Here is a 16125-nt window from a genome sequence, read left to right as displayed (position 1 = left end):
TACTATACAAACAGTATATTCTTTACCCAAACCCTACCACTAAACACAACCCTCATATTTAACCCCCCCCCCCCCCCCCCCCCCCCACACCATTTTTATCAAGCTTGTATATTTAAGTTCAGTAATTTCACTTAAATGACAATTCATAGGTAATTTTCATTGAGCTTGATAAAAATGGTCATTCTAGAAGAAAATTTCAGATGGCACTTAGAGGCTTTTGCATCTGAACTCTTCATATAGTTTTTCCTTTTTTGTATGTTTAGTTTAACCTCTATAATAAAAAGGAGCTGTAGAAAATACAAATCTTTCTCACAGTTTAAGAATTGCAACATTTTATTGCATAAAATGTATTTGGCATCAATTAGTAAAGTATTTTGAGTGTACAGTAGTATCTAAAAGCACAATTTAAACGCTTCATTAATTAACTAATTCATTTCCACGAACGTTGGGTTCAAATAAAAAAATGGCAGACTGCTATAAATGCTATAAATGAAGCTAAAGTACTATACAAATAGAATACATTGGCATCTAAGAAAACTACTTTGGTCAAAACCAGCAAAGAAGTGAAAAATCCATCAGTCAAACATCGGGATTTTGGTCATTTTTGTAAGGTCAGAGAAATACAGAGAAAATTGGCAATGATGGTTATTTTCAGTATACGATCACGTTTATCGTTGTATCGAGCAGCGAGGTGAAAGTACAGGGTTGACCTTTCCTCATACATGTACAAGTTGTCCATTAGATGCAGCACTCTCACCAGGGGCATCTGCTGTTGTTTAGTCAAAGTTGGCTGTAGTAAAAGTAGCTTCACCAGCAGATGGCGGCACTGGGCTGTCTTGGTCATCAGTTGAAAATGTTTTGAAAAAGCCCCTCTGAAAAATCCAGCAGTACAAATAATTATTATTATTATTATTATTTTTTTTTTTTTATTTAATTTTTTTTACAAATAATAGTAATTTAAAAACAACAGATCCACAGGACACAAATATCAACAGTTAAAGGTGAAGTGTAATTTCTGTGGCATAAGCATTGCAAAATATAATTCCATTTACCCAAATATAAAATATAACTCCATTTCAATCCGCCCCATTTACCATTTACATTATCTTGACCCAGTTTATTGTTCACTGACTAGTATTAGTATGCCATTCATGGGGTTTCATCTCATCTCCCACAAAAGTATAAACATTGAGCCCCCCAGGCACCAACAAAATATTGACAATGGTCTGCTCAGATCCATCAATATATTTCTAGCTCAACCTATCGTGAGAGTTTGGTGCATGTCGACTGTAGCAGGATGAACTAGAAGGGCCATGGCTGTTGCGTTACATGGGAAAAGAAAGACCTTAATTTGCTTGTTCAATGTGTTTGGTTAGGGTTAGAGACAAGCTCAGCAGGACACTGGCCCTCCAGGACTGGAGTTAAAGAGCCCTGTCTTACAGTTTTGAAAATTAATATTCAGTATTTTAGGATAAAAAATTACACTCAAGCTTCAACTGTATTATGTGTTATAAACACTGACTTTATACAGCAGCACAAAGATGATCGCCATAGCAATGAGTCCAAGGATGACGGACAGAGAGGCAATAAACACTGTGGGAGCCTGAGATGGGACCTCCAGCTCTGTCACAATCTGTAGAACACAGAGAAACAGAGAAGATGAAAAATGACTCCAACAAGGTCAAATATACCCTCCCAGAAGATGATGTGATATCACTTTCTATGAAGACCATGTTAATAATGAATTATATATCCATTTATACTTATTTATATGCAAGTATTACTGTTTTATAAATATATTTATAAAGACACATTAAGACCTATAATGCATTATAAGAACAGCACAAATTACAGCACAAAACCAGCACAAATTGCATTTATATTATTTTTTATAATTACTTATAAATCAGTGTATAATACTGATTTTCAGTGCATGCGCATTGTAAAAGCAAATGCATGACTTATAAATATTAATTACTCCGTCGTATGGTTACATGAATGTATTTATAAAGATGCAACCAGCGCTGCTATAATGTTATTACATTATAATTACAATCAATTGTTTGTAATTCAGATTTATTTCTGTTAAATAAGTGAATATATTGTTATGTTCTTATAAATACTTATTGTGAGTGATAATACAGTTACTAACCTTTATTAATAAAGTGCTTTAAATAAAGTGAAAACATAGGATGCAATTTTCCTCAAGCAAATGTTAAGAAGTCATGAAGATGTGCTCACTATACATTTTAAGTGGTTTATTTGTAAATGTAACTAATCAACAATAAGAATAATAATAAAAAAAAGAAATTATAAAAATATATATATTTTTAAATATTACATACTAGAAAAACACTGCAACAATATTTTTAAAGTATAATTCCAAACTGCTATACCATGCATATGTTTGAGGAGATATAGATTTTAACAATTAAAAATTACCATTCATGACCTCTAATGCAAACATTAGCCATTAAGGACATAATTGATCACTAATTGGTACAGCAAACAAGTGTCTCTGAAACTATTTTATCTTTGATCATTTATAAATCAATGTATAATGGATTTTGAGTATGCTTTGAAAAAGCAAATGCATGACTTTTAAATAATTATTAAAAATAATTTAAATGTAACTATAACTGTTCTTATAATGCAGTATAGGTCTTAATGAGTCTTTATAAATATATTTATAGAATAGTAATACTTACTTAATAATAAATAAGTATAAATGGGGCTATAATTCATTATAAGCATGGTCTTCATAGAAAGAGGAACTGATGATGTTTTATTTTTCTTACAGAGAGCTGATGAGAGTCATCTGGGGGATATTGGATGTACCTCTCAGTGTCAAATGAGAGAAACCCCCAGCTTATGATCCTAACCTGCAAACCAGACACCTGAAAAACAAGACTAGAAGTCAAAGACAATATTATAATAATATTATATATTAATAATAACCCAACAATATTATTGATTTTATTGCACCGACACTAGCTGGACATCACTGTTTTTCTGCAGAACTGCTTTATAGATGAAATTAACTAATTTAATAATTGATGATCTTTATAACGGAACTGAATCAACACTGAACTGACTTTAGTTGAACAATGACACTATTATCTTTTAGAGCTGCTGTACATGCAGCTGCAATGAACTGTTTGCATCATTGAATTATTGTTATCACTGTAAAGCTGCTTGAAATAATCTGTATTGTTTCAATATAAAGGTGACTTGACTTAAAGGCGGTATATAAATAAAGGTGACGACTTGACTTGACCCTACAATGTAAAAAGAAGAGGCTACAGGAAAAAAAGGGTTGGTATAAGGGATGCACCGATACCCCTTTTTCTGATCACATTATGAAATAAATGTCTTTCTCCAAAACAGTTATTGGCATCCCTAGAATCTTTTATAAGTAAAATATCTCTGAAGTATATTCCCATTAATATTTATAGTTTTTAGCACACCAGGGTGACTAGGAACATAAAATTGTCTAGCTATGACTTCTTGTTTCACAGGTGTACAAATATGAGGAAATACAAATGCCAAATTCCCTTAATCATCCATGACAATGAGTAAAACAAAAGAATGTAGTTCTGATGTGCAGCAAAAGATTGTTGAGATTCACAAAATAGAAAGTGGCTGTAAAAAGCTAAAGCATTGAAAATTCCCATTTCCACCATCAGGGAAATAGTTAAGAAGTTATAGTCACCTAAAGATGTAACAAATCTGCCTGGAATATGGACATGTGTCTATATTGCCATAATGCACGAGGAGGAAAGTTTGTACAATTTATATTGTAATTATATTCAGTTGCTGTCAGAAATAGGGGTACAGTAGGAGTCCATTTCTGTCCCCCAAGGTACAATCTACACTAACGTACCCCATAGGGCTTAATATTGGACCTCAAGGTACATATATGTACCTTTTTGAGGGTCAAAAAGCATTAAAAGGTACATATATGAACCGTTTCTTTTAAAGGTTAAGGTACAATATTGTACCCTTGAGGGTACAGCCCCAGTGACAAGCCATTGTACCCCTAAAGGTACAATTATGTACTTTATTTTCTGAGAGTAAAGGGTATATGTTTAGCTCATGCAAAGTTACTAACAATGTTATATGTAACATTGTATGCAAGTTAAATGTATTATATATATGTATTGTCCCTGTAATCTACATAGAATTTGATTTATAATTTTACATTTCTATGCCTTAAAGTAGGGATGTCCCGATACCACTTTTTGCAGAACGAGTCCGATACCGATACTTTGATTTTTGGTACTCGCCGATACCGATACCGTAACCGATCCCTGAATTTTCACTGCATTTGTAATTTTTAAATGTATTAGTAGATAAACCAAAAGAATATAAATCATATTAGTTGGCTTAATTTGTTCATCAAATTAAAATGTTCAAATGTTTGTCAAAACCAGTGAAATATCAATTATTTAATCCAATCTTGATACTACAACAAAAACTACCATCCTAATTAATGTGAATTTAAAACAAGTAAGCAGTCAGTGACAAAATAAGAACAAACAATCGAATTACAAATAGGACAAATAAATACAATAGAACAAAGAAAGGCTACAAATGAAATAAACAGTGTTTTTAGAGTTTTTCAGGTAGATATAACAGGTACAGAAATTTGAATAAAGTAATCAAATATGAAAAAAAGCATATTCATTACTGTATAAATTATATATAGATAGATATTTTTGTAAAGTTGAAAAGGGTAGCCTATTTAGTCAAGAGCAGTGAGTATTTCTTTGTCCTTTGTTTGATTAACATTAAAACACAGAAGCAGGTTTATCAAACTGCTGCCCCTTTAAGACCGAGCGCACGGACCGCATTTGAACATGGCTACGTTCATTTGAGATACTGTATAACCGACTTTATTTACAGTGGGATACTCGCCAGGACGGGCGTTTTTACATAATTTTGTGTGAATTCGTCCGTACAAGCGCAAGACGTGAAAGACAATTTAATTCAGTATTCGCGCGCTTCGGATGTTTATGTTTGCGTTCATGGACCTTCTTGACCTGCACACGTCCTGTAATAATGTAGGAAACCACGCGTTATACTTAAATCAGGTAACAGTTCATGTTTTACTTTACTTACATATACGATTTAGTTTTTTCATCCAAATAACATGTGCTGAGTGAACGATCAGCAATCAAGAGCATTCAACAGAAGTGCGCTCGCTCTCTATCTCTCTCTCGTCAGTTAACGTTAATAAGCTACATGCCTCGTTTTATTTTCTTTGCCATTGACATCCGACTGAACAAACTTTCCACTGACGTCTGTTTAAAAGGATGTGCTCGATGTGCTCGATCAGCTGTGCCGTTGCGCACTTAATCCACTGCTTGTTTTTCTCTTATCAGCTCGCGCACCACAGCTATGTTACTATACACACGCACCTTGTACGACCCCTGTGAAATGAGCCCAAACCGCCTACATTATACTTTTCTATGCCTCAGTTCACCTCCACAAAGCACTTGCGGCGGCCAGTTTCGTTTTGCAAAATGTACGTGGTATCGGCAAATTTTTATGAGTACGAGTATATGAGGACAGTATCGCCCCGATCCCCGATGCCAGTATCGGTATCGGGACATCCCTACCTTAAAGTCACCTTGCTAAATGTAATATTACCTTTGCACATAAAAACTGTGGCACTATTTCATTCCAGCAGTTTCATTGTATATTAGGCCTTTTGAGGAATCAGATATTCACAGGTATCTCAAGATAATGTTAACTGCTAAACTTTGCAGGACAGTTGGTCTTCAGGAGCAGGGTTGTAGACCTTTTTGTTAATGTACCAACATATCAGAGTTGGTTTATATAACTAGTATAAATCATATTTATATATATTTATTTCTTTGTTGAATGTTTATATATGTATATTTAGTTTAACCTCTATTAACTGATAAAAAGGAGCTGCAGAAAATAAAACTCTTTTTCAAGAATTGCAACATTATATTGCATAAAATGTATTTTATGAAAAACTAAAGAATATAGTTTTGATGTGCAGCAAAAGATTGTTGAGCTTCACAAAATAGAAAGTGGCTGTAAAAAAAAGCTATCTCATTTCCACCATCAGGGCAATAATTAAGAAGTTGCAATCAACTAAAGATGTTACGAATCTGCCTGGAAGAGGACATGTGTCTATATTGCCTAAATGAACGGCGAGGAGGAAAGTCTGAGTGGCCAAAGACTCTCCAAGGATTAGTATAGTTGAGTCTTGGGGTCAGAAAGCCTAAAAAACAAACAAAACAGCTTTTTGGCAGCAAAAATACTAGATGGTATTGGTGCAAACAGGGATAAAAAGTACCCCATGCCCAAGGTTAAATATATTGCTGGATCTTTAATTTGTGGGCCTATTTTTTGCTGGATTCAGATACATGGTATCATGGATTCTAGCAAATACCAACAGATAAAAAATCTAAATCTGACAGTCTCTGCTAGAAATCTTATAACAGGCAGTGATCGGATCTTCCATCAGGACAACGATCAAAAACAAACATCAAAATCAACACAAAAATGTTTCACTGAGCTCAAAATTAAGCTTCTGCCATGACCAATCCAGTCCCCTGACCTGAACCCTATAGAAAATGAGTGGGGTGAACTGAAGAGAAAAATCACCAACATGGAGCTGGGAATCTGAAGGATCTGGAAAGATTATGAATGGAGGAATAGTCTCTATTCTCTTGTCAGGTGTTCTCCAAACTCATCAGGCATTATAGGAGAAAACTCAGAGCTGTTATATTGGCAAAAGTTTTTTGCAGTTTCTGTTTTCCTCAAACAGCGACCCCTAGACCCCTTCGTTTACCATCAAAATGATTTCAAAGCTGTTATATTAAGGTACAAATCTTGCATAGTGTGCCTTTAATCCAAATTATGCATGTGTGCTGAGTGAGCGATCAGCAATCAAGAGCATGCAAAAGAGGTGTGTGCTCTCTCTCTTTTTACCATCAGTTAACGTTAGAAATATGTACCTCGATTTACCTTCTTTTTGATTGACTTATCTAACCGAACTACAAACTTTCCACTGATGTATGTGAAAAGGGGATGTGCACTCGACAAGCTTGAGTGTCTGTGCTGCTGCACGCTCAATCCACTCCGCGTTTCGCTTATTATCTCACGCTCAGCAGATATATATTATGTGTAAATATTTTATTTGTTTAACATTCTATTAATTCTATTTATTCATTTACTTCATAGACATCCTTCTCTGATATTTAGATTCTGCTCTCTGTTTGCTATGTTGTGTTTCTTTGTCACAAGCACTGTACATGCTGCGTGGTATCGGAGTACGAGTACACAAGCGCAGTGTCGGTGCATCCGTAGTTGGTACTAATGCATTTGATACATTATAAGATATTTTTTACCTGTGTGACTGAACTCATATTCCCAGTAAACCTAAAGCTGATTGGTTGATCACTCAACAGCTGGATGGAGCAACAGATGAGATGACACGTAATGGTACTGCAATGCTGCTAGAGAAAAAGATACAACTCCATAGTAAGAAAACCCATAGTAAGAAACCAATTCTTACTACTTACTATAATAAGAAAAAAAATACAGTAGAATTAAAGGCCAAAAAACAAAACAAAAAAACAAACAAAACAACAACACTCACCTGTGTCAGATTGGAGCTTTTGCCATTTTTGGAGGACACTTGGTTTTCACAAGTTGTACCGATTTCATTCTGGCTCACACAGAAGAAGAAGAAGAAGAAGAAGAAGAAGATCTCAGAAGAACAAGTTTGTGGCTGGTCATGAGAGTATAGTAAAAGTAAAACCATCTAACCCTTCGTTTGAGCAATAGTTGAGCAAAAAATAAATAATTGGGTTGTTATCTTTAAAGTTAAATCTTTAAATCTTTAAAACCATTGTTTTCCCACAAAAACTGTTATAAGAGTAGGTTGTGATTTGCTGTTTTCTGGGATGCACAAGGACGTTTACATCCAAATGAGATGCATGAATTGCCATGTGTGTCCCTGAACTCCTCTGAAGGTAACCTGAGTCTTGATGGAAACACAATGCATTTGTAAGATGCAAATGAGTCTGTATTTAGGACTGTGCACTTGTGATCAGATCTCCGGAGGCTGATTTTAAATTGAGTCAAATGTACTGTATGTAAATAGCCTGTCACTCACTATTTCAGGAAGAGACACACTCCATAAGATATCTAACGTCATCTCCACTGGAAATAAAAAGGAAATATTCACAGGTACAGACAACTTTCCAATGTTCTCCACCTAGTGTTATTTTTTTGAAAGGAAGAGAGAAAAGGGTTATGGATTATGAAAAGTCCAGAACTGGTTGTAAGGAAAAATGTAAAATAATTGAGCACAGATTTAGTTAACATGAAACAATATTTGCAACCCTTTTTTATTTTCACAGAAATCACAGAAATCAACTTTAATTGATTTTACAGTGAATGTTAATTTGCAGTGAACTGTGGAGGAACACCACCAGCACTCTGAGTATGGTGACACAATACAACATTCCTACAACATCCTAATACAATGTCTAAATAATGTTGTGGCTTTGGTTAACATTATTTTTTCTGCCTACATGGCTTGGTAATGTCAGATAAACAGAAACCAGCTTATTGCTTTTGGATAAAAGATTACAAAGAGAAGCATTGGTTCCCTTTCAGTCGTTCACGTTCGACATAGTCGACGTCGACTGAATGGGATCAAGCTAGGGAGCCTGTCATCTTTGAGTACTATTGAACGAGCCAATGCAAATTGCATGATTCGCATCACACACTCCGCCCCCGCGGCGCGGGTATAAATATGGAAGTGGATGCACGCACTAGTTGCTTTTTGCTTCGGAGCCGATCATTTGTGATGTCTCTAAAGAGTATTGTTGTATACAACGAGCAAGTGTGTTGGTGTTCTTCTACAGCATAAAATTTCTGTGTTTGTTGACGGCTGGTTAGAGGATGGAAAAATGAGTGCTTCACTGTTTCAGTTCACTGTTCAGTGTTGCCGTGGTTATTCCCCTGTGTGCTCTGGCACTGGTGATGGGTCCCATTTCCTGAAAGAGCAACACAGGTGCGTTTGCGTCTTTTTCAAGATGCCATTCCACCCGTGCGTTTCTGGATGCGATTGTTCCCTGTCCCCCCAAATGGGCGGTCACAATAGTTGTATCATGTGTTTGTAGAATGTATATGTATATATATGTATAATATATATTTGTATATAGTGTATGTGTATATATGAAGCATGCTGAAGCAGCTTTTATGGATAGTTTGTGTTCTCATTGTGAGGATATGAATATTGCGGTGTTGAGATCGAGACTCGCCTTCATGCGTGAAGGTGGAGTCCCCATTACCACGCCCCCCTACGGCAGCGTGTGGGATGGGTGATCAGAGGATCATAGTGAGGCTTCCCCGCCCGGTAACCAATCCCTGTGGGCCCCTCACTCCTCTATCACATCGCAGCCGGTGGAGCCCCCCGTTGAGCGCGCTGATCCCTCTGTAATGGACCGACCAGCCGTTTCATTCGGGGACTCTCCAGAGGACAGGATGCCGATTGCAGCATCGGAGGGTGAGCTGACCTCTGGAAATGATGACTCGGCTGCATTATCTCCCTCTGGGAGTGTAACGTTGCCTGAGCCAGATCCAGAAACATCAGCTATGCTGAATCGGGCCGCCAAGGGTGTCGGGCTCAAGTGGAATCCTCCACCATGTCCCGAACAGTCTCGGTTGGATGATTGGTATCTCGGGATGGGACGCGCTGGTTCTCCGCTCGCCGCCCCAGTGCCTTTCCTTCCCGAAGTGCATGGAGAGCTTACCAGGTCGTAGACGGCACCTTTCTCTGCCAGAAACTGCCCGAATAAGCTTTTCCCCCCTCACTACCTTTGACGGAGGAGCGGTGAAGGGTTGCGAGGCTGTCCCTCCAATATGGCGGTCTGGCGTCCGCTGATTTTTGGATGGGGCCCCTCGTCTCCCCCTAAAGCCTGTGAGTTCTCGCCCGTTCTGACGAGCAGAGCATACAAGGCCTGTGGGCAAGCCACCTCCTCTTGCGTGCCATGGCGCTGCTACAGGTCTATCAGGCCAGGGCACTCATGGACATGCACGAGTGTAGCCCAAACCTTGCGCTCATAGGTGAGCTCCGCACTGCATCCAGCCTCGCCCTCTGGGGCATGAGTGTCGTGGCGTGCGTGATCGGTCTGGCGATGTCCCCGTTAGTGGTCCAGGAGCACCATCGTTGGCTCAGCCTGGTTGTTATGGCGGATGCGGACAAGGTTCGGTTCCTGGTCTCCCCAATTTCCCAGGTTGGGCTGGTCGGCGATGCAGCAGAGAACTGTGCCCAGCAGTTTTCTGCCGCCCAAGCACAGATGAAGGCCATCCGGCACATCCTGCCCCGGCGGCCCGCTGCTGCCTCTACCCCGCCGCCGGTGGCAGTTCCTCCGCCTGCGCGTCGCCGAGGGTGTTCCCCTGTAGTGATGTCAACAATAATCGATTCGGCGATGCAGGGGCATGCACGATTCAGCATCGATGCGGCAAAGTGCCATAATCGATTATGTCACTGTTTTAGGGGTGTAACGGTACGCGCATTCGTACTAAACCGTTCGGTACAAGGCACGCATTTTCAAACCGAACGGTTATTTCAAATGTAAGCGCGTCGCGAGCGCGCTCATAATGTAGACGCTGGCGCGACCACAACATCAAATGGCAAACGCAATGTAAGCGGAACGAAACTGAGCTACTCGTGACGGACTGTTTATCAGTTTGGACCAACGCAGCGCGAGCGGATCTTATACTACACAACGCTAAGAGATCCAGTAAAGAAAGCATTTGAACTCGCCACTAAAGTAATAACATCGCTGCGAGATCTACTGAGAAACATTCATATTTCTCCGTTATTAACGGATCAAACAGCGCTGACGTTGAAACCAGGAAGAAACATTGTGACATGAATGAACTATCTAGTGTCCACAGATCTGCAATATTCACCATGGATTTACTGTAGTAACACTAACTGCAACTTTGGAAGTTTGGCAGGAATAGTAGGCTATAATGCTTTCAAGTAACGTTATGTCGGATTTATTTCGACATTATGAATAACATTGCTGCCCTCAAATGTTAATCTGAACTAAAATAAACATTTGTTTATAAGCACAAAATATTACATTTAATTTTTTCCAAGGAGCTGTTTTGTTTTATATGCTCCTAAGAAGAGTCAATTACAGCTCCATCATTGCTCAAAAAAAAAAAAGGCATACTTTATGATGTTAGTTCAAAAAAACAAAAAAAAAACAAGGAAATTTCTCTGGCATTTCTTTCTTTTTGCTGTATCGAAAACGTACCGAACCGTGACACAAGTGTATCGTATTGAACCGAACCATGAATTTTGTGAACCGTTACACCCTACACTGTTTATTTTCTGGCCTTGAGTTGGACAATAAAGTTGAAATTTAATTTCAAATGGTTCTCAAGCAGAGAGAAGAGAAACATTTCTCATTCAAAGCACTGAAAGCAGTGATTTATGCTTTCTTTTTCAGGTTTGAAAATGCCATATCCAATACCCTGTACCATTCAATTTTATTTTATTTAATGACATTTATGTCAAAGATACAGGAGAGTGATAATACACACATAGCAGCCAATAAAATCTGTTGTTCAATATCTGACTGCTTGTATTGCCTCATGACTGATGAAAATTTTGCCTTGTTGTGTGCAGTAGAATTTTGATGCATCGCAATGCATCGTAGAATCGAATTGAATCGAATCGTTACCTGGTGAAGCGTAATCGAATCGAATCGTGAGGACAGTGCCAATGCACACCCCCTATTCCCCTGCCACCGTTCCCGCTGAGCCTCCGCAGCAGCCTCCAGTCAGGCCTCCGCATAGAGCCGGCAGCAGTAGGGACACCCAGTCGCTCTAGGCCAAGGGCCGGGTGGAGTCTTTGTTTGTGTGTGTGTCTGTTCCACCACTGGCTCCCAAAAAAGGCGGAGCAAGCAGTACCCACTCTTCAAAGAAAGAGCAAATTCCTCTGTTCCTGGGTCCCAAGAGGGCAAGTCTGGCGGTGTGCGACCCTTTAAAGCCTTGCACCCCTCAGCCCCCTCTTGTTTGCCAGCACAGCAGCTGGGTGCGATTCGAGGACCCAGTCATCCGCCTTCTCACGCATCCCTGGCCGTCTTGTGGAGACAGTTAAGTGTTGCACTGCACACTCAGATTGCGCCTTCGGGCCTCTCGAGCCGGGTCCCTGTCCTCCACCTCGCTGCCCCACCTCGTACCATCTGTGGTTCTCTGGCCCCTGGCGCGGTTTTATGGAAGCCTAAAATGCTTCCAACCGGTCCAGCCTGACCTCAAACGGTACCTTCAGACTCGGCTTGCGATTCATTTCGCTCGGCTTCCGCCCAGGCTCAATGATATTCATCATACCTAGGTATTGAGCAGAGATGCTCCTAAAAATTTGTGAGATTCATCACACCTAGGTGTTGTGTGGTGGGTTACGACCATCTTGGATCTGTGTCAACTGAAACGGGCCCTTTTTTGAAAGCCTCCGTTCACTTGCTAAACACAGAGATGCATTTTCAAAAATGCCCCATCCCCAAGCTTGGTCTGCAGCGTTCAACTTGAAAGACATGAACTTCAGATCTCTATCATTCCGCTCCACAGGCCTCCTGTGTTCTTGCGTTCGAAGGTATGAAGTATCAGTACATGGTCCTACCCTTTGAGTGCGCCAGTTGGGTCTTCAAGTCAACTGGGAAAGAGTAAACTCGCCCAAGGGTTGAGGATCTCTTTTCTAGTATGGAGATAGTCTCGGTCCAGTGCATCTCTCAGATAGAGGTGTGTCAGCTCAGTGTTATTCAAGAAGTGAGCAAGGGTCCCACTGAAACTTTTTCAGAGGCTCCTGGGGCATATGGCATGTGGCATAAGCCACACGGCTTCCTCCATATGAAAACTGCTTCAGCACTGGCTTCATGGCTGAGTCCCGAGGTGGCTGTGGCAGAGCGACACGCTCCATGTGATAAACACCCTGGCCTGTCACCATACCCTCAGCCTGTAAACAGACCTTTCGCTTCTCCGGGCCAACGGTTCCTAGAATGAGTGTCCACTAATACCAGCTGAGGGGCCACGTATAAAGGGCATGCAGTAACAAAGGACTGCATTGGCATCTATTGCCTCAAGTTGCTTACAGTCTCCTCGCTTCGAGACACCGCTGCTCAGCGAGCATGTACTGGTCTGAAAAGACAACATTGCGACCGTCGAGCTACGCTCCCCTCACATGTTGCAACTCACACACCACCTCCTCCTTGGAGTCAGAAGCTTCTATGGTCACTTCATTCCACTTATTACTGCTGGCCTGCTCAATCGTGCCACTGACAAGCCTCACGACAGCCTCTGGCCCAGAGAGAGTGGAGACTCCATCCCCAGCTGGCCAGCTGTTTGGGACCACTTTGGGGCCGCACAGTTACATCTGTTGCCCCTCCGGACTCGTCCCTCCAACCAGTGTTTCTTCTCCGTCTGAGTGGATATCCCTCGACACAGAAAAAACTCTGGCCACAGCTGGCCCTGGGGCCCCCTCAGAAATCGTTCCCCAGTGAGCCTTCTTACACTACGGTGCTAAAATCAGGAAGAGATGGAGCAGGTCTTGCTAGTTGGCCCTTATTGGCCCAACCGACCTCTCCTCTCGACAGCCTTCCTGACTCCTTCCTCTGAGTACATTCTCAGGGATGGGGCATGATGGCACCCGCGTCTAGACCTTGGAGAATTCCAGGTCTGGTTCTAGAAAGAACGGGACGCGGAGGTTCTGGTTACTACTGCAAGAATTTTTATGCCTTAGAGACCATCACTTCTGTGAGAGCACCCTCTCAAAAAGAGGCTCGCTCACCCTTAGAAGTGGAGCCTATTTGTTGAATTGAGTCTTCTCTCCATGAGGAGATCCCGAAGGTGTTCGATCACTTCAGTGCTTCCTTCCTGCTACCGGCTGGAGTAAGGGCTGTCTCCTCCACCTCAAAATGTTGTGGCCTCTGTATTGACGCACATCATGATGCAGTAGATACAAATCCGTGGGAAGTATGACTTGATCACCAGGATCCTGAGGGGAGCAAGGAGAAAACAAATAACCTCCTTGCGTCCCCTCTTTTCCCTCTTGGGACTTATCTCTGATGCTACTGCACTGCAGAGACCTCCCTTGAGCCCTAAAGGCAGTGAGTTAAAAATTCAGTTTTTAAAGAAACAGTTCTCCTGCTTGGTTGGTCTCTATCTAGAGGGTAGGGATTTGCCCGCATTTATGGTCAACGAATCGTGCCTGGAGTTCGGGCTGGCTAACTCTCATGACACCTGAGACCCCGGCCTGGATATGTGCCCAAGGTTCCTACCTCTCCTATGGGACCAGGTGGTGAGCCTGCAAGCCCTGCCCCGGAGGAGGCAGACCCATCCCTGGCTTTTCTCTGTCCATCCGCTCCAGTGCGGTTATACATGATCAGAATGCAAAGCCTAGACCTTAGACCAGCTCTGTCTGTTACGGAAACCAGCAGAACCTGTTTCCAAGCAGAGGTTGGCCCACTACATGTGGTTGCCTTCATCTTGGTGAGAAAGATTCCCAAGATGCACATGCCCACCTGAACGGTGAGCTTCTTCTAAGCGAGGGTATTGCTCCCTCTTAGGCGTTGACACAGAGTGCCTCGCTGAACAGATGTTAAATAGAGTTTAGGGCAGGGCGACACCTATACACATTCGCTAGAGAACTAGCCTATGTGTTGAACCATTGCTTCCCGTGGGCTCCCTTCACATGAAGCCAGTTTCACTGTAAGGACAGTTCGAAGTGTCGGCTTGCTGCGCCATTCCCCTCCTATCGACTGGATACGTGTGCAATTCTTGCTCCAGTGAGTTCCCCTTATTAGCCGAACCCTGTCAAGTTCCTCCATACCCTTCGGCAACAGACGTGGCGGAACGTCCGAAACCAGGCCTATCACTCGTATGCACTGGTGGAAACTGTGTTAGGCTGGGTCCATATGTTGTGATCCCTACGGCGATCCCATATGTGTATTCTTCCACGGTACGGCTTCCTCGGCAGAGTCCGCTCTGCCGTCACAGTTCGGTTGATCCTCCCCCCTGTTATAGGCTGGAGTCATCCCAGTGACATTCCATATGATGTACTGCCGGTCATCTGTTCAGTCCATATGTGCATTCCCCACATGTCACCTCCCTTCGGGCAGGATGTGGTTTCCGCAGCGTCCCTTCCTTCCATTGATAGGGTACACTTTTCCAGTGGTCCTGTGGAACAGCAGTTGACTTCCCTGGCCTAAGCCTTGCCCTTCTCCGTCTCAAAATTGCGGGGGGGTCAGGAGGCTTTCCTCCAGGCACTGGAAGGTGGCAGCTCTAGTGGCGCTTTCCATAGCAGATCCCATTCAGTCAACGTCGACTACGTCGAACGTGAACGACTGAAAGGGAACGTCTCGATTGCATATGCAACCCTCGTTCCCTGAAGTCCTTTAGCAACTATGGCTGGACCAACGCTGACTCCGAGTTACTCTCGGCACCTCAGCGAAAAGCAACTAGTGCGTGCATCCACTTCCGTATTTATACCCGCACCGCGGGGGCGGAATGTGTGATGCGAATCATGCACGCCAATTTGCATTGGCTCATTCAATAGTACTCGAAGATGACAGGCTCCCTAGCATGATCCCATTCAGTCGACGTCGACTACGTCTCCATTCCCTCCTTCAGGGAAAGAGGGTTGCATACTCAACCGAGACGTTTCTTTGGCATAATGTGCACAAATTAATACTGCACAATGATACTAAACAGGGCCAATGTTAATTTCATGTCCACTTTAAAAAAAGCACATGATGTGTAATTAGTTTTACCGTGTATACATGCTCAAGTTGTGCTCTGTCAGGATATCTGACAAACCGAGTTGACTCTCCACTGAAACAACAAATAAGTGACATATTAGTAAATAATCACTTACTGTCAAATATAAAGTGAGAAAAGAAAGTTCACACTTACTCATTTAAGATAACATTAACAGGAAGTTTAACTACCACGGATGTAGTAGCGTGATTATCTTGGGTTGTGTCATTGTTCTCATTCTTACTGTTATGGGAAGGAAAATTTGAGGTTAGTTCTAAAAAAGCACCCTAATTATGCAGCATC

General features: G+C 41.6%; 1 protein-coding gene across 2 annotated transcripts in view; it reads right to left on the bottom strand.

The window, feature by feature from the left end:
• Positions 1–315: 315 nt before the first annotated feature.
• LOC311294160 (integrin alpha-X-like) overlaps positions 316–16125 on the bottom strand; it is a 190903-nt gene continuing 175093 nt past the window's right edge. Inside the window, exons 23-30 of one of the 2 annotated variants that reach the window (XM_084414877.1) lie at positions 15979–16065; positions 15837–15897; positions 8159–8260; positions 7640–7708; positions 7389–7493; positions 2799–2897; positions 1523–1633; positions 316–872 (exon numbers count right to left, since the gene is read on the bottom strand). In XM_084414877.1, the coding sequence (XP_084271003.1) occupies positions 777–872; positions 1523–1633; positions 2799–2897; positions 7389–7493; positions 7640–7708; positions 8159–8260; positions 15837–15897; positions 15979–16065 (730 nt within the window). In that variant the 3' untranslated portion in view covers positions 316–776. Of the gene's footprint in view, positions 873–1522; positions 1634–2798; positions 2898–7388; positions 7497–7639; positions 7709–8158; positions 8261–15836; positions 15898–15978; positions 16066–16125 lie in introns of both variants that reach the window. The other variant, XM_084414876.1, reaches the window with a different exon arrangement.

Source organism: Rutilus rutilus (genome assembly GCF_951802725.1).
Source record: "Rutilus rutilus genome assembly, chromosome: 7".
NCBI lineage: Eukaryota > Metazoa > Chordata > Actinopteri > Cypriniformes > Leuciscidae > Rutilus > Rutilus rutilus.
This window is presented reverse-complemented; position numbering and strand designations above follow the sequence as displayed.